This window comes from Plutella xylostella, chromosome 22 (assembly GCF_932276165.1).
Source record: "Plutella xylostella chromosome 22, ilPluXylo3.1, whole genome shotgun sequence".
Lineage (NCBI taxonomy): Eukaryota > Metazoa > Arthropoda > Insecta > Lepidoptera > Plutellidae > Plutella > Plutella xylostella.
The window spans coordinates 8,340,731-8,360,279 of record NC_064002.1 but is presented as its reverse complement, the minus strand read 5'-3'; the positions used below and the strand labels follow the sequence as shown (position 1 = coordinate 8,360,279).

Below are 19,549 nucleotides of genomic sequence, written 5' to 3'. Positions count from 1 at the left end.
TTGTTTTCACATTATCTTCAACACGATTTAACTTGTATTTATAAGTTAAATTTGTTAAAACATTTGCAACGTAAAAACTTCGAAGTATTTGACAAGCTGTCATCTTAGTTTTTTACTCATCGAACTCTATAAGTCATTGAAAAGTTAGTGTTGTTCGTAATCTGAAGTTATGTTTTATTTTTAATTTAATAAATTATTTTAATTTAATATTATTTAAATACAATAAAAAAATAATTCAAGAGCTTAATATAATTAACCAAAACGAAAAAAGGAAGAGGAAGAAATGAAAAAGCTCGACGGCATTTTAGACACGGCAAGCGATGACACAGTGGTTCCATTTATAATTACGGTCACCGGCGACACTTCTGATAGTGATGATGACGAAGACGAAGATTTAAATTTGTTTTAATAAACACTTTTTATATATAATCAGTTTTATTTTATAGTCTATGGCTTATATATTTAATCTAATTAGAACACTGTGACATCACTATGGGCATAAACAATACGCTGTCAATGTCAGTCCGCCATATTTGTTTACATGATTGTTGGATTATTTTGCAAACTACTATAGCTAAAACTACCACACAAACAAGATTACTCAATTGTAATCTAAATCTACAAATAAGGACAACACTTTCTTAGACAACCGTGAAGTTAACCCTTTGAAGGTACGATTGCAATTGCAACATAATAATCATATTCATCATTTTAAAACAACGTAAAGGATGGAGCAAGGTCTTTGATACCATCTTACTAAGTTAAATGTATGCATTAAAAGTGGGCTAGTAAGGTAAGATATGATTAATTAATACATTAAAGTTAAACAGCTGCCTTTTAAATGTGTAGCGCCACTAACTCTGTGGTTTTATTGAGACGTTACTTAAATTAATGATGAAATTATCTTTAAATCGAATCTGTCATTTTGAAGAAGATTAAGTTAGCGCTAAATTAAGTCACCACTTGTTAGTTTGTTTAACGAACTTCAATAACTAAATTTTGTATTCTGTCATGTAATTTGTCATTAATTTATGTATTGGCATAAACTATTAAGTTGTAGTCTTTCAAGAAAACGCAATTAACAGGTAAAACAAGATTATTTGTAAGAAAACATAAAATGATGAAGGTTTGTTAATTAAGTTATTTCAGAGATCGAATAGATATCGACTATATCAGAAAATGAATTGATTATTTCAATTTTAACACTACGCTAACCAATCTACCAGCAAGGACCTTTTGATAAGTACCTAATAATAGTTTTCCTAGTCACAATAGGTGAGCGACCTCTGACCTTTATGTTCATTAGTTCCTTTCGATCGTATTCTATATATTTACCTTTAGCCTTGCTTGAACAAAAGTAAGTTAAGTATACTACGAGTGCTAGTTCTAAACCATAATCACGCTTCCGCGGTTACGGTCAGGCCAGCTGCGGTCGCGGCAATGCTGGTTTAGTTGTTACTGGTTATTATTTGGTGGTAGTAGATACTGTTTCTTGAGAAAATAAAAGAATGTACTTAAGCTTGCTGAGTTGATTCTACGCTGGAAACAGCTCGGCTATGTCAATTTTAATTATAACTAAACCAGATATATACTATATATTAAAGTTCAAGGGTCATTATTTCGTGACATAATCACAGTTAAGGAATATTATGTAGCCTTTCAACAGGATTAATTACCACTTAAAAAATAAAGGTTTTTAAATGTGACGCTCTAGATATTTTTCGCTAAATCATCTCTTCCCATTTTTATCGTAAATTGAGCATATAGGTTAATAAAAAATAGTATTAGTATATCATTCAAAGCGTTGACAAATAAACATAAACTAGTGAACTAATTAAGTATATAGTTTTAAAAAACGTCGTTCTCTATTAGTAAAAAAGTACTTGCAACTGTTCCTGTGGCTTCAATAAATATTTAAGAGAGAATGATTGATGGTTTACTACCAAGTAGGTACATACCTGGTCGATACCTTCAATAGTTGTAGGCGTTTATTGACCAAGTCAGTTATAGTTATTTAACTATTACAAAATATGATTAAAACAATTAAGACTCGATCACAGTGGCCCTGCCTTAATTGTTATTGCAGCCCTTTCGAATGTATTTAACATGCAATATAGTGACGCAAATGCTTATTTTATAATGTAACAACGTACTTGTCAATTTTATGGCATACCTAAACTGTATTCATTCTTATTTGGCGAAAAAGGTAAACAATCTTTGTGTGTCTTTTTAATTAAAATACTATTAAACAAATAAACTACGGCCAAAATAAATTGTTTAATTACGGATTCAATAATTTTTGCTTGTAAGTATTTGTCATTATGTTTTATTTTATAACTTAGTTTTTAAATTAATTCAAATAAAAAGACACTCCAAGATTGCTTAAAATCTACGACAAGTAAGAAAAACCACATTATATATGCTGCGTCATTCATATTACTTGAAGACCAGTCAACTACACTCGCGAGCAATGAAAAAGTTCCAATGACATAGCACCAAATTATTCCTAAACAGAAAGGTTAGCTTAATGTCGCCGTCTGCAATATTGAAGCACATTTAACAGCGCTTCAGAATATGATAAACAAAAACGTAAATATTGAATTAATTTTAAATAAATGGTTTTCAAAAATTGGGGCCGTTTGTTGTCGGCATTTTGTGGAAGGAACTTTTTCATTGCTCGGGAGTTAATAAAATAAAAATAATCCTAGTGGCCTACATTAAAGCTTAGAACAGGTTTTGAAAAAAGGCAGATTTAACAGATTTTCTTCGGCAAAAATTTGTCTATACTAGACTAACGCTGAGTTGCAGAAAGGCACTTTAAGCTAATGTCGGCATTAAATATATGTCTGTCTCTTTCTGTCCGTATACTATCAAAGCAAGGCAGGTATACATTTAAGGTCATCATTAGCTTAAAGTTCCTTTCTGCAACTCAGCGTAAGGGACGAAAAACAAGAAAGTGATGGCGTCCATGAAACGAGAATGAAACTATCATGATGGGATGGCGCTGTGGTTAGTAGCGGTCGCTGTTGTCATGTTGTGTCAAGGGTTCGATTCCCGGCTATGACCGATATTTCTTTAAACATTCTCAAGTACGTTTGAACTGTAGTCAAAGATAGTGCATTTTAATGTACCTACATTAAATCTGAGTTTCATAGTTTATGTAATACACCCCAACAAATTGAACTATAAAGAGATTTAGGTTTACGCGTACTGTATCTAAGTAACTTGTTATTCATTAACAAAACTTTACAGTATCAACGTCAAATCTAATAAAATTCCCTTACAAATTAATCAACAAGCGTATTTATTTTGCTACTACATAACATGCAAATTCTGTGCGCAGAGACAATTGAAAAACTATCTTAGTAAAAGTTTGCTTACTATCATAAACCATTTACATACGTATAAAAATTTACAATTATGATAGGTCTAAAATAATTATTTACAAAAAAAAAAAATATTTAGAGACCAATCACTTATACCTATACATTAATTCCACTTTTGTTACATTATTTTTAACTATTATGGCATTGGAAACGTTTCACACAAGTGAATCGGGCGGCATGTATTACTTCTACGATCAAATTACTAACATTTAGGAACTGGTTAAGAAATCTAACTCGGTGGTCTAAGAAATGTTATTTTAGCATCTTATTTAGTTTTATTTTGTGACTGTTTAGAGGATTTAGCTATTTTGTGTCAGGAACATGAACATCTTCATATAATATTCGTAAAATTATTAATATTAAACCGCTACCGAACTTAAATAATGAAATCAAACTTTAGTACCTACTGATTTAAAAGCCAAAAGAATTTTAATATTTGTTATAAACATGGCGTCATTAATAGTTCTTCAGAATCACAATTAAGTTACATGATCTCGTTTTAGATAATTACATGTATACTTTCTTACACCCTGTAAAACGCGTATCTTATACGATTTGGTCCACACACACAACACAAGAAGCTAAGTATACAAACCTACAAGAATAGCAGCCACATTGCGGTTTAGTGTTAAGTCATTCATGCTGTATTCGATATAGAAATGTCGCAATTGCCTATTATAATCATGTTTCCAACGGTTTGATCTCCGAGATATCGGGCTAGAGTTACTCGCTACTACCGCGTCAATTCTGGCACAACCTGACTCATAAAATCAATCAAACTTATATTGCGACAGATAACAATGAAATACAGGGTGTTGCAAAAAGGGTATACATATATACTAAGCCGAAACCAGCATGTGCAGTATGTTATATCTAAGCATGAATCTGAAATCAGAATTTCAAAATTCGTAAAAAAATAATTCACTTTCCATACAAACTTAGTTGGTCACGTGATTTTTTACTATGGAGAATGATTTTTTTTCGCGAATTTTGAAATTCGGATTTCAGTTTTGGGTTTAGATATACCATGCCGCACATGTAGGTTTCGGCTTAGTATAGCCTTTTTGCAACACCCTATATAGTTATCGATTCCGCACATTCTAGGTAAACTGTCGCGAACGTTATGCTTATATTTGTAACCAGCCTTGTAATAATTAAATCAATAAAATTGTGATTAACAAACATAAAATTTAGTCCTTGTGTCCGCTACTGGGCCGGATTATTGAAAGTGAACTCTTATTGCTTCGTTTTGTCCTTACACTTATTGATTGGACGTCTTATAACGTTTGGAAATATTTCTCTTAAGGGTCTGCAATAGGCAATCGAGGGTTGGCATTGTCATAGAATTATGTAGTAAATGATGCTCTACAGCCTTGAAAAAAATCACACAGGTAGCCGAAGAGTCTAGCTAGGTGCTGAATCATTCGAATTTAAGTAAATGCTTATGGATAACTGTAAATTAATTACGAAAAACCAGTAAATCACACTCCCGTATTGTAACAACTGTGTCGTAATTATCAAGAATTTTCATATGATTCTTATCAAATTATAAAGATAAATGCTTGGACTAGGCGCTAAATACCTTGTTTTTTAATAAACACACACCTATTTTGTGTAAATTAATCCCAAACTTGAGCAATTTTTTTCCCTCAAATCTTCATACAAATATCTATGGCGGCTTTCTGTGTTATAAAATCATAAACACAAGTGACGTTTGACTCAGTTGGCCGCTGGCCTCCAAAGAAGGGTCACGTCGGTTTAGGCGGCACTGACAGCTCGCGATCTAATTGTGTACAGACACAAAATCACTGCACATTGGTTGTCATTGCACTTTTTCAACTTTTATGACACCAACATAATTTGATTTGAAATTGAGGAAGCATAATTCTTATACTATATTCAATAAATTAAATGATAATGTTTTTTATTAGTTAAGTCCATGGTACTTCTTGATTAAATTATAATTATTAATGCCTAACTAAAACTCACTAATATAAAATTAAACTAAAAAGAAGATGCTGGCCAGATCGCTGCCACTGTCGGGTAGGGTACCCAAGACGCTGGCCGCGTTACCCCGCTATATAGCGATGCTTAGCCTTTGTGATAGGTAAGTGCCAGCCCTAGGGTCCCTTGAGACTTCTATTAGTCTGCTGCTGATGTCTTTAAAAAGCTGACGTGCCTCCCCACGGCCCTGGGATGAGGAGCAGGAATATAGTGAATGGATCTAAGTGATGACAATACGTAGGAAGATTAGGTTAGGATTCAAAAACACAGTCTCATGGTGCTGGTTGAGGCATGGTCTCGTGAGGATCTGATGAGGGCAGTAACACGGAGGTGACTGAATTTTATTTCAAAGATTTAATAGCTAAAAGCATCGAGTTTGGGCGCGGTGGTAGCTCAGTCGGGTAAGCGCCCGCTTCTCACGCAAGAGATGCGGGTTCGAATCACGGCGCTGACATGTACCAATGAGTTCTTTTAACTTAAGTACAATGTATACCATCGCTCTAACGGTGAAGGAAAACATCGTGAGGAAACCTGCATATCTAGATTTAGCACATCTAGATATGTGAACCCACCAACCCGCAGTGGACCAGCGTGGTGGGAAATGGTTCAAGCTTAGGAAGGCAGTTTAGACCTTGGGGATATGCACAAAGGTTCCACTCGAGAGAGCCAGGTGCAGGTACTTACACCCCCACAGAGAATAGAATAGAATCGAGTTTGGGCTATTAAGTATGTTTTTCAAAGAGAGAGAAAGATATTTTAGGTTTCCTCTGGATTAGTTAGGTTTACTGGGTTTACTAAATTCATTCGTAACGTAAAATTGTCAATGACGGAATATCTTCTATAGACAGTAGCCACTAATAAAAACAACGATATATGGCGTGATTTGCAAAAGTACCTATCTAGTCAACCTGCCACGGGGTGACTTCGGTGGGTGACTCAGAATAATACTAATTATATGTTATTGCATCAATAATAAAAAAATCAAGAAAATATTCAAAGTTTCCATCCTCGCTTTTCACGCACACAAATCACAAACTCATGCCTTGTTCTAGGAGCAGGGTCTACCCTGGTGCATTTCCATGACCACTTTTCATTAGCGTCCCACCGGTTTCGATGCTCAGCGGAATAGCACCATTAACCATTATTATTCTGAGATATCATCACTTCTTATTCTGAGTTACCCAACATAAAATCACGCCATCTATTGAAATCATTTTTTAAATTAGGATTTGTCTATGGTGTGGTCCCCAAATTTAAGGGTAAAAGCCAAATAATTATATTTTAACCTTTTTTTATACCTATTATATTAAAAGACCTATTCAACGATACCCTACCTACACCATCAAAATAACCGGAAAAAATATCAGCCCCAATTTACTTGTATGGGAGAGGGAGTACCCCAATTTTTTTTGGGTACTCCTCATATCTATGCGAAATATCAGCTTGATATCTTTACCCGTTTCTGAGAAAAAGGGCAGTGACAGACAGTCAGCCAGACAGACGGACAACAAAGAGATCTTATAACGGTTGCTTTTTTCCTTTTGAGGTACGAAACTCTAAAAATATGAAAAAATATTATTCTGCCACCAAAAAATATACTTACAAACATACATACATACAATCAAAAAACATTACTCTCCTCCTTCGGCAGTCGGGTTAAAACAAGTGAGACTGATTCTGAACTTTTGTTCTATGAGTTTTAAAAATTAACCAAAAAAAACCTTTATCATAGAAACTTTGTTGACACGTGACTTTTTACCATGGAAAACGAATTTTTTTTTTCGCGTTTTTGCATAACTCGTAGAATTAAAGTTGTTCAGAATGACCCCTTGAGTCATCCCCTTTCGGCTTAGTATACCCTTAGTATAACTTATTATCTACACTTTAATACCTGTAGTTACCTTTCTACAAGTAAATACCACATTTGTTTAGAAATCTAATCGGGTTCCGAGTATGGAGAAAAGTGGCACCCCTATTAATTTCTACTCTTTCCTGGTGCTTACCAGTGTAATTAAAAATTAAACTTACCCTCAAATCACTACTTGAAAATAATTGTCAATAAAGTTGGCGAGTAAAAGTTTATCGACCCACTGTGCAAACTTACATGTGTGCGTGTCACTGCGTGTGCTGTGTGAAGAGCATTGAAAACCCAAAATTGGCGCGGCACGTCACCCTGTACGGGCCCTTAACATGGATCTTATTATGTCTTTTATCTATGGTTATCGCTTCTGTAAGATTCCCGTTAGAATTAGGGGAAAATAAATAGAGTCTTGTAATATCCAAAATCGCACCGTTTACCTATTCGTGAAACAAAGATAATGAAGGTTTGTTATACTAAGTAACACGATTAATACCTTTCATCATCACATCATCAGCATACAATCATCCACTGCTATACATTGACACGTCCCAAGGAACGCCGCTATACCATAGAATAACAAGCACTCGTTATGGCTATACTCTTTGTTCTGCCTTCCTTATCCCAACATTGTAAGTTGAGGGCGATGCGGATCAGTATTCGATGAAGTGGAAATATTTTCTGATTCAGCAAATTTCAGTAAATTGCAGTTTTAAACAGGTGTTTATTATATTGTTTATTATAAACATTTTATTTTTGTCTAAGATATTTAAGTAACTTTTTTATAGTGAATATGGACAGATACATTAGGTTCATTTATAAAGCATAAAAATACTGTAGGTTTTAGGGTAAAATACATACGGTTAAACATAATTTTCGTCGCCCACATTTACCAACCCTAAGCACGTTTGGAAACGCTACATCGTTCAATGAAAACAGTTTTTCCAGGCCATAGGGCGTTCATATCATTTACTTGCAACATTCAAGTAGCTTAGCGACCAGCCATTAGCGCTTACATTCAAAGAACGTATCATTTTCTGTCGTATTCGGACATGTCACTGTTAAATTAGTCTATTATTAAATAAAAATTACAAGTAAACACTCAACTATTTACCTCTGTTACTCAATATCGATTTCAGAGATTATAATTACCGGAGCTAGCTCTAGGGCGGTTGTGAATTAATAGAAGGCAGTCAATTTTGTCCGTCACCCGACACGTGGTAAAGGCGGCCTTATTACGTGGTGTGAAGGGTGGTTGTGTCGGATGTTGGTTGTGGTCGATGTGTAGGTATGCGACCTCGCCGTGTCAAAGTTACGGAACTGCAGTGACCGCCCCCCACCACACTCGTAGGACCTCAGTCCGATTTGCTTTTCATATAAAAGTCTGGCTCACGGCCCATAATTGTATCAGTCACCTGCTCTGATTATCTTGTGCAAAATGTTCACCAAAGTAAGTAGAGCAGTTGTGCATTTGAATAATATTTAAATTCTCATTCAAATATTTCTTGCTTTGTTCCTGGACTCATCAACCCTTTGGATTAAAGTCTCATTCAAAACCCTACATTCATCAAGCCATTGGATTTAAAATGCGGACCAAGAATTCCGCCTCAACTGTATTTGAATAATACTTAAATTCTCATTCAAATATTGCTTACATTGTTCCTGGATTTATCAACCCTTTGGATTCAAGTCTCATTCAAATACCCGCTCACAAATCAAGCAGATTCAAAATTGGATTCAAAATGCGGACCAAGCATACCGCCTCAACAGTAACCCTTTCTTCCCAGGTGGTCACCCTGAGTGCCGTGCTGGCTTGCGCCAGCGCCGGTCTGCTGCCGGTTCACCACGCGGCCGTCTCCTCCCAGAGCATCGTGAGGCACGACGCCCCGGCCCACTACGCCCCGGCTCACTACGCGCCGGCTCACTACGCCGCCCCCGCCCACTACGCCCCGGCTCACTACGCCGCTCCCCTCGTCCACGCCGCCCCCGTTGTCCACGCTGCTCCCATCGCCATCGCTCACGACGTAAGACATATGTTTGAGACTTGTGAATTAAATATTTTATCCTGTACTCTTGGACATAGGCGTCTCCCAGGGAGCATCACCACATACTAGGCCATTGTCATCCAGGCGTGCCTGCGTAAACTCAAATGGGCTGGATGACGTCCCATTCTTTGCCTTTACTTACCATAATTTCGATGCACTAGTCCAGCAATATTACATCTTTATCAATTACAAGTGAATAACATAGGGACTTAATAATGTTGGACGAAACTGGAACCAACCAATAACAAAGACACAAAACTTATCCTGTACCACCCTAAACCACCAATAACATAACCACCTTCTCTCCTAGCTAGGTGACTCGCTAGGCGCTAAGCAATCCTCCATACATCCCTACGTCCCTACATACATGTAGGGACGTAGCCTAACACCCCTTATCCCTCATTCCAGTCGCACCCCAAGTACGACTACTCGTACTCCGTGGCGGACCCTCACACCGGCGACCACAAGTCCCAGCACGAGAGCCGCGACGGAGGCTCCGTGCACGGCAGCTACTCGCTGGTCGAGCCCGACGGTTCCGTGCGCAAGGTCGAGTACACCGCTGACGACCACCACGGGTAAGTAGTGAGGATTATTGTTTTATTCTATTGATTTGTAGCATGAACTGAAGGTCTAGCACGGGGCGTGGCAAAAGTTTTGCATCGGGTTTAACACCGCCGAGTATGACGGAAAACATTTTTCACGTCTTGTGCTCCGTGCTAAGCCTTCAGCAAGCATTCATATATACATGGTATATTACGTACCCATGTCTACCTCGTAAGAGTACTGTGTTTATTTGTTTACGAATCAATATTTATTTCTTAGACTTTGTAAGAACAGCAATACCTAGAATCCTAAACAAATAGAATCCTAGAAATATAGTAGTAAAACCACGCCAATTGATAAAATGTTCAACCCTTATGAAACAATATGTTCACACCAACGGAGAAAAACTTAGGAAGCCAACCTAACACGTATTTACCAGCACTAATATATGCCTACGGATAGAGCACTACAATCATGTCTCGAACCATTATTGTAAGTGTTCACACGGTGTCCATTACACCTCAGAACAGCTGGATACTGGACGCACAATCTTTTGTACTAACAGAACAACTAAACAGACTCAAAGACAATGGAGTATTCACAGAATGTGCCGTTGCTCAACTATGGAAAACGATTGGTCTCACCAAGCGGTTGTTAAGGGAGATTATGACGCACGCGTAAGGAACAATAGTCATTTGTTTTATCTGTTTGTAGATTCAACGCGGTCGTCCACAAGACCCCCGGCCACCACCCCGCCCCCGTGGTGCACGCCCCCATCGTGCACGCCGCCCCCATTGTCCATGCCGCCCCCCTGCACTACGCCGCCCCCGTGCTGGCGCATGGACACCATGGCTACCTCGGACACTACTAAATGAGCCTCTAGCTATAACTTGAACCCCAATGAATGTCGTATGACTGAAATGTGATATTTAATGCGTGTATGTATGTATTGTATATTGATGAATCGTTTTTATACTCAACTGTAAATATAATCAGCTGCTGAAAATTATTTTTTTCTTTCATTTCATTTATGGAATACCAAAACTGAACCGGTACTAAAATAACTAAATAAAATAATTTAACACCGTAAATTAAATTGTAATTGTCGTATACGATTACTCTGAACAAGCAACCCGATCCAAATAATTATAAAACAGTTTTCAAACCAAGCATAATTAAATACTTAACCTTGAATTGTGTAGTAATTTGGTGGTTTAAAATAGTTAGTCTAGTTAGACTCACGCTCTGTTGCATGTCGCTAGCGGCTTCTGGCCACTGTTTTGGTATTATAATTGCACATTTGTGTTGTGAAGTTTCGCAACGAATGTATGATAGCGGGCGACGGCCTAAAAAAACCACAGCTTTATAAACGAAGGCGTTTTGATAATGGTATCACGGTACCAATCGGTAATAAAGACATACTAAGTTGAAACTATGTTGAAACTATCTTTAGAGGTTAAGGGCAGAGTTGTTTATTGACAAGCTCAACAACAAAAACGCATTAGAATCGAATTAGTTTCGGAACTTCGTGCTACCATCCATCATTCCACTTTTGCCGGGTTCGCAATGCAATGGGCCAAGCAATTTGCCTATACATTTTATAGAACAAAACAAAGGACGTCTTTGACTAATGTCTGAAGGGTCTGATTTCATCAGTAAACTTCTCGAAGACGGCTCAATGTAAATAACATACTAATCAACTTGAATTATGAAACAAATAGGTAGTACCAGGTAGATCACTCATAAAATTCCATCCTGTGCATTATCTCCATTCATTATACATGAGTGCATTTTCATTCACATCAACTACTGTTTATGCTATTAGATTTGAATTATAATCGCCAAAAGGCAGTGATTTTCAAAGGTATTAAGTAACGTAAATTGAAGTTCATGATTGGTTGTTAAAACGTAATCATGAAGGGTGCTTTATGCGTAATAGGTTTACCTATAACATAATGGCCTAGTAATGTACTGTAAATGTACCTAAACACAGATAGTAATACAAAATACGAACAAATTTTTTAAAATTCAATCACATTTCAGTTTAATACCCGTATTAACTGAAAATTTCAAATCAACCAAAAGTATAAAATAATTTGTATAGTATCGTAAGTGCCAATTGACAACATTTCAAAATTTTATACAGTTGAAATTCGAAAACCATTTAGAGATATGGCTCTAATATTCACAAAAAAAAATGTTTCCGATTTTTCTATTGATTTATTTCAGAGAAAAACATAAAAATCTAAATTATCATTCGTGACATCACGATGTGGCATAATAATTAAACGCGCTTTTACTTCTAAAACATGAACAAAAAAAAACATGTTATGTCACTTTGACAATGACAATGACAAACATCACTCAAATGTCTGTGACTTTTATGTGTCCTTGTCAATGACGGAAGTTCGTGATTGGTCCTTGCCACAAAATAAAGTTGAAGTTGAAGTTGATTGGTCCTTGTTCATGTCAAGTTAATGTCATCCAACTTTTTTTTTTTTAGGTTAGGCAGGCAACGAAAATATTTTTATCCAAAGCCTCGACGTAACGTCACTCATACTATAAATATTTTGAACTTTGAAATTAAAAAAATTGTGATATCTCTTGGAAAATAAAATAAAATCAGTGAGCATTTTATTTGAAATGTTGTCAATTTCGCCATAGTGGCTTAGAGCATAACCAGGGATTATTGTTTGACTTTTGACACATTTGTCAAGAATTAAATATGGAGATGACGTATAATTGATCAACCTTTCCCTGGTTACGATCTATACGACTATGGAGAAATTGGTTCTAAGCCTATATATATGTGGTTTGACACCCAGAGTTTGCCCTTTTTATGCAACATTATCATGTAAAACAGTCAGTAATGCATGTAACTCACCTATAGTCTGCATTTATAGTCATCTGATCCGTTGGATTATGAATGAAATGAAGACAATGACATAGTATGCACATTCTATATAGGTACTTGTAAAAGGCGCTGCCGCTGTTATTTACGATACCCACATAAGCATCAACTCTTGGGCAGTTAGTTGATTATAATGCGATTGGCTATCAAGGTCTATTTGTATCCATGTTTTCATAAACATTAAAATATGTAGGTAGGTACTTGTAATATTATTATGACTAATATTACATGGCAATATCTAAGAATTAGTTCATTTCCTGCGAAACGGCGCAGTGCCTATGTACAAGTAACAAACCACACAAAGGTTAGATTTCACAATACAGGGCAACAGTAAGTCATCGGCATAGAACGTAACATTCACAACCCCTTCCAATTTATTGTACATTTATATACCTGCTTAGTGTCATATCCCATAGGTAAATAACGTAGAATTTTGCTATTTCTGTATAAAATATATTTAACAAGAACACACAATCTCTCTTATAATACAAGTTAGATTTTCCCCGTAAACAAATTAAAGATGACTAAAGAATAACAAATACAGACAAAGAGTTAACATAAGCTACTTTTAAGTAAATATTTTTAATAAATAAGCTTTCCCAAGCAATATGCTAATGCAAAATTATGAAAGAAATTGTTAACAGCGATTCTCACTAGATGGCGCTGGTGTGACACATGCTACATCGCGGTATGGTTGTGTTTAGCAACCACCATATAAGACTTCTTATACTTCAAATAAAGACTTGTGTATAATCCTAAAATAAAGAGTATTATTTAATATTTGGTCCTTCGGAAGCGGATAAATGTAAAAAGTGCAATATAAAATGTGACAAATGTGAAATGTGCTAAAGTGAAAAAGTGGTAAAGTCGTGATCTCTGGGTAAGTAAAAAGAGTACCAGAGCAATCGTCACTTGTTTTGAAGTTGACCTTTGATCCCAGTGCTTTTTTCAAACACTTAGAAAAATTTCGGCGATTTTGGACTCTGACAAAATTTGAATGAATTTTGAACTTTGAAAATTTGAAGTTTTATTTTTGATTTCGGACTGAATTGCAACTATGGCGAAACTTTGTCAATCACAACGTCTCTTATCAGAAAGAATAGCTAAGCTATTAAGTAACACTAAGAAGACGCCTAAGAGTAGATACACAGAGGGTTACATCGAAACACGGATGGAAACACTAGAAGGCTATTGGACATTGTTTAACACACAGTACAATGAAATAAATAATACAGTCACAGATGAGGTCCTAGCAGAAATAAGACTTGACATACACGAGAATTTCGATACAGCGGAAGAGGCATACTTAGAACTTAAAACTTTACTCAAAGATTGTTTGATAGAACTCACAAAGAAAGATACACAACAGTGTTCAACAGAAAACACTGCAAATAATGACACAACTTCTATCAAACGCACAAAGTTACCGCCCATACCGATACCCACTTTTTCCGGAAATTACAATGATTGGATGAGTTACAGAGATTTATTCATAGCACTAATACACAATGACACTGAATTATCAAAGATAGAGAAACACCATTACCTGAAATCTAGCCTAACAGGAGAAGCTCAACAATTACTCAAGCACTTCTCACTGACAGATGCAAACTATGACGCCGCATGGAAAACATTAGAGGATCGTTACAATAACAAACGAATTATTGTAAACACAATACTGAATCGCCTACTTAATCAGAAGAAGATATCGAATGAATGTGTTCGAAGTACAAAAGATTTACTCGACACCACAAAGGAATGCCTAAATTCATTACAAAACCTTCAGATTGATACCTGTAGCTGGGATGCGATTATAGTACACATTGTTGTTGCAAAGCTCGATATGGAGTCTCACAAGCTTTGGGAACAGTCACTTGGATCTTCTACTGACATAGCCACATTCACACAACTATCTGCGTACTTAGAAACTAGATTCAGATCAATGGAAATGATGTCAAAATCACAAATTGCATACAAACCAGAATACATAAGACCACCACCACAAACACAAAGGGCTACATCCGTAAAATCATTTGTCACTGAAGAACACACAATAGAATGCACCTTTTGTCACAAGAATCATTATGTTTGCCACTGTAAAGAATTTGCCGCACTAGATATACCACACAGACAAGAATTCATAAAGGAAAACGAGATCTGCTTCAATTGCCTAGTCAAGGGACACAGACTGAAAGACTGTCGCTCAATCACAAGCTGTAGGAAATGTGGTCGACGTCACCATACCTTACTACACGTTACGTACGATAACTTCAGATCAGCTGAAAAAGAACCTGAGAAAGATGAAGCAGTGACATTGAAGACTCAGACCATCAGAAACACATGTAACAGCGCACAGGTTCTTTTAGCGACTGCCTTGATATCAGTTACTTCAAAGTATGGAAAAAAGCACACACTAAGAGCGCTTATTGATCAAGCATCACAGGCGTCTTTTATCACTGAAGCAGCTGCACAACTTCTTGGTCTTGATCGAACTTATGTAGATGGCAAAATCACAGGCATATCAGACACATCAGTGGTATCCACAAAATCTATGGTGAAATTGACACTATGCTCAAAACAAGAACACGAAGATACACAAATCACAACCAACGCATACGTATTAAAAAAACTCTCCTCCTTGTTACCATCACAAGAGTTTTCTAAAGATACCTGGCCTACTCATGAATGTTTGAAACTTGCCGATCCACAATATTACAAGCCAGGATCTATAGACGTCTTGCTCGGTGCAGAAGTACATGCACAAATAATCCTAGATGGAATAAAAAGACACAACTCCCTGATTGCTCTGAATTCTCGACTGGGCTGGATCATATCTGGAAGAGTTACACCAACTGATGCACAACCACACAATATTGTTGTGGCACATATAAAGTTTGAAGTAGATCAGTTCCGGGACATAAAAGAGTACATACCTAAGAAGAAGTCGATGGCTAATGAAAAGATTCAGTGTGAAGAGCTACACAGGAAAAATCACACTCGAAACACTGATCTAACACGATTACTGCAACTGGAAAAAATACCTGAAATTAAGGATAAATTCATGAAGAAATACGAAGAGCAGTCACACACGGAGATAGTACCTGAAACAGAAAAAGAAAGATTAGATGATAGAAAACCCTACTACTTACCTGACCGTGCAGTAATAAGTACTAAACTTCAAGTTGTCGTTGGTGGAAGCGCCAAACCTGTGAAAGCAAACAGCATTAATGAAGAGCTTCTTATTTATCCACCTTCACAACAAGATACACGAGATTTGCTTACACGGAATTGCACATTGTAAACGCGAAGAATTTACAGAAACAGAAGCTACTCGGAAGACACATAACATAGATGAATGGTTGATGAGAGCATCCATTGAGAAACATTCAGTAATGCTACGAAAGCGAATGACACAGCGTCTATCACGTGGAGGTTTACCTTACACAAGTGGTTCTCATAGTGAGTTAGTGATGAGTGCAATTCCTCAATGTGTTAAAGTTAAGTGAACTAAATTTGCACAAAGTGATAATTTCGAAATTGTTATGGACTCTAAGAAAACTATTGTAACTGAACTTATTTACTTGATGCTATTGCAAAATTCTTTTAATTTTACTTGATTTGATTTATTCACATTTACATCTGTAAAAACATAGAATGTACATCTTTAGTTACGTCTTATTGTATAAACTCATGATAGTTATTGTCCTACATTCATAGATTCAGATTTTTTACAAACTGAAATTGTTTACCACCTGTTTTACAATGTCTGCCAATGTCAAGTTAATTGTAAACACTAAATACTAACCACAAAATATTGTATTGTTCCCTTTATTGATGATGATACTTTCAAGATTATTATATTATTACTTACTTGTTATTAAGGACATTAATAGTCCTTGGGGGGCGATATGTTTAAAGAAATTGTTAACAGCGATTCTCACTAGATGGCGCTGGTGTGACACATGCTACATCGCGGTATGGTTGTGTTTAGCAACCACCATATAAGACTTCTTATACTTCAACTAAAGATTTGTGTATGATCCTAAAATAAAGAGTATTATTTAACTACATTTCTTTTTGTATTGTATTATTGTATATTATAGGAGTTTGTAGGTTTCATAAAAATAACATATTTCTAAATTAAAAAATTAAGATTAAAATGGACCCTATTAGATACATGGTTAGTTACGTTCTATCTCTGCGTGCGGAATTCGATCGAGTCGAGTAAATTCGGTCGACCAAGAATCCTAGATCCGTCGAACGAACGTCGACCCGCAACCTTGAGTCAACGGAAGGCCTACTCTACAAATCTATTTTGCTGTGCAATTTTAATAATTTAATAGGATAAAATACTTTTGATTTTTTAAAATAAGAAATAACGTGTTAGTTTCCAAAACTTTATTTTGCTCAAAGCTTTTAGAAGATATTCAAAAGCACACCTTTTATATCAATATTGCACAAATTTTACATTTACATATTTACGGAGTCAAGAGTGACCGTGACGTATCAACTACTACGACTATACCTGATATACAGATTGAAAAAAAATCTTAAATGTAAATCAAGTTAGCTATTGACGATAAATTTTAAGGACTTACAAATACAACCTATTATTATTTTTTCACTTACTAACCTTAACTTTTTGACTTACAACTGATCTGACTAGCTTTTCCTATTTTTTACAAGATATTGCAGCAATTATCACCCACCAAAAGATAATAAGTATTGAAAGTTTCACAAGTACCCCGTCTAGCTGATATAATCTTCAGTCGCACAGTATAACAATTGGTAACTTATTGACACTGTTAAATGTCTGAGATCTTTATTTTTTGCAGAGAATACAAAAACAAACTGATCTAAATGTGTTTTTGAATGGAATAGTATACCTACTAATATTTTAACTTTTAAAAAGCCTAGGAAATCGATTCAATTCTTCGCAGGTACTTTTAAAGGAACCATAATTCAACAATAAGTAATTGAAATGAAAGATTTACAAGATTAATCTAAATACTGACCGTTCAATACGGCCGTGACTTATACGAGAATCGTGAACGAAAGCGACGCGTAAACTCGTGCTTCGCCCACATTTTATATATTTATTTCATTCATTAATGGCCCATTGTTCGGTTCTGTACGTTATTTATAGTATCGACAATTTACATCTATTGGTTAGCTGGACCTTTGTAATATAGAGTATCGACTTAACTTGGTATTTTTTTGTATCTGAACTTTTTGGTATTTATTTACCTATACTCCATTGTAACAAATTATAAATATACTTAGTACTAGACCAGCAAAATAGAGTAAGTTCATTTTATAAAATTACAACAACTAAGAAATAGTTTGGCTTTGTTGTGAATGTATTGTATATTATTATGCGCTTTGTGAATGTATTTTGATATTGTTGGCGAAACCGTCGAGGACATCCTTTTCAAAAGAGCCGCGTCGTTTCATTTCAAAGAAAGTCAGGGACTGTCAACTTTAGATAAATTAGAGTATGATATTACGATTGTTAAATAGACACATTTATAAGATCTTACACAAAAGTTACATTAAACTGAGAAAATCAGGGTGTTTAGCCGAGCATAAAAACTGACTGAAACTTTATATTTTGTATAAGATATTATAGTTTCCTTATTTACCATCATAGTTTTCATGCCAGTAACAGGCTAACACCACGCAGCCATACCTACTTATACCGCCATTTTCCTAAAATTCTGTGCTCTAGTTTCAGAACCCCTGGCTTCGGGGGCACTCTACCGTACCAAAGCGATGCGTAGACGCAATCCTCGTTAATAAACTACTACAAACTACATATAAAAAGCAACACGCCCACACACCGTGACATACCCTTCGTGATCTCAACTCTAACACACTAGTCAACACACATTATGTTCCACCAAGTAAGGTTTTAAACAATAAAATTCATAAACCGTACAAAAGAAAAAACTTCTTTTTCTTAAAATTTCCAGCATAGAGGCTAATCTAATCAGCGACACACCTTCTTTTTATTTATCTTTTTTTTTCTTTGCAGTCAGTATTACTAAGCGCAGTGGCGACTTTATGCCATGCCAGCTACATCGGGCACGGACAGGCGATATCTTCACAGACCATCATACGACACGACGAACACAATCTGGACCACGGCCATAATGCAGGGAGTTATTATCCTGAGGACCACAGTGGACTAGAAGGCGCATACGATGCTGGTCTGAATTCGGGGTACGGTGGCTATGAAGACTCTCACTACGATACATACAACCCCTTGGCGATATACGCCCCTACCTACAAGACTTATGTAAGTTCATACCACTTTTCTAAACCATAAATTAATTCAAGCTGGCACAATGGACACATAATAGCGTCACCAATGGAACAAACATATATTTGCATAAATTAAGAAACCAAACCTTTACCTTTTACCCAAACATTGCCATAAAAACAAACCAAAGATTATACTTAATCAATCCGATCGCCATTTTGATTCGTCAGATAACAAACGTATCAATTACTGTAGTATATCTCATTAAAATCATAACACTACACATACAATTTCACCTCCCTGCGGTCTTTTCATGGTCTCTGGCCGCAACTCAATTATACTCCACGTAATAGTGAGTGACCTTCATACCAACTATTCGTATCTTTTATTTGTGGTAGAGCCTGCGTTTTTATCTACACTGGACATTGACCTAAAAAGATCTAAGTGTAACAATTAAACTGTACATTCTTACTGATTTACTTATACATTTCTGACATGCTAAAACGGTCTTTGTTATGTTACAAATATGGATTGTATTTT

General features: G+C 36.0%; 1 protein-coding gene across 1 annotated transcript in view; it reads left to right on the top strand.

The window, feature by feature from the left end:
• Positions 1 to 19,549, top strand: part of LOC105388420 — a 34,778-nt gene that overhangs the window by 3,922 nt on the left and 11,307 nt on the right. The window contains exons 5-9 of the mRNA XM_048629113.1: positions 8,660 to 8,698; positions 9,036 to 9,257; positions 9,702 to 9,868; positions 10,551 to 10,704; positions 18,782 to 19,045. Coding sequence (XP_048485070.1) covers positions 8,660 to 8,698; positions 9,036 to 9,257; positions 9,702 to 9,868; positions 10,551 to 10,704; positions 18,782 to 19,045 — 846 coding nt within the window. The remainder of the gene's footprint in view (positions 1 to 8,659; positions 8,699 to 9,035; positions 9,258 to 9,701; positions 9,869 to 10,550; positions 10,705 to 18,781; positions 19,046 to 19,549) is intronic.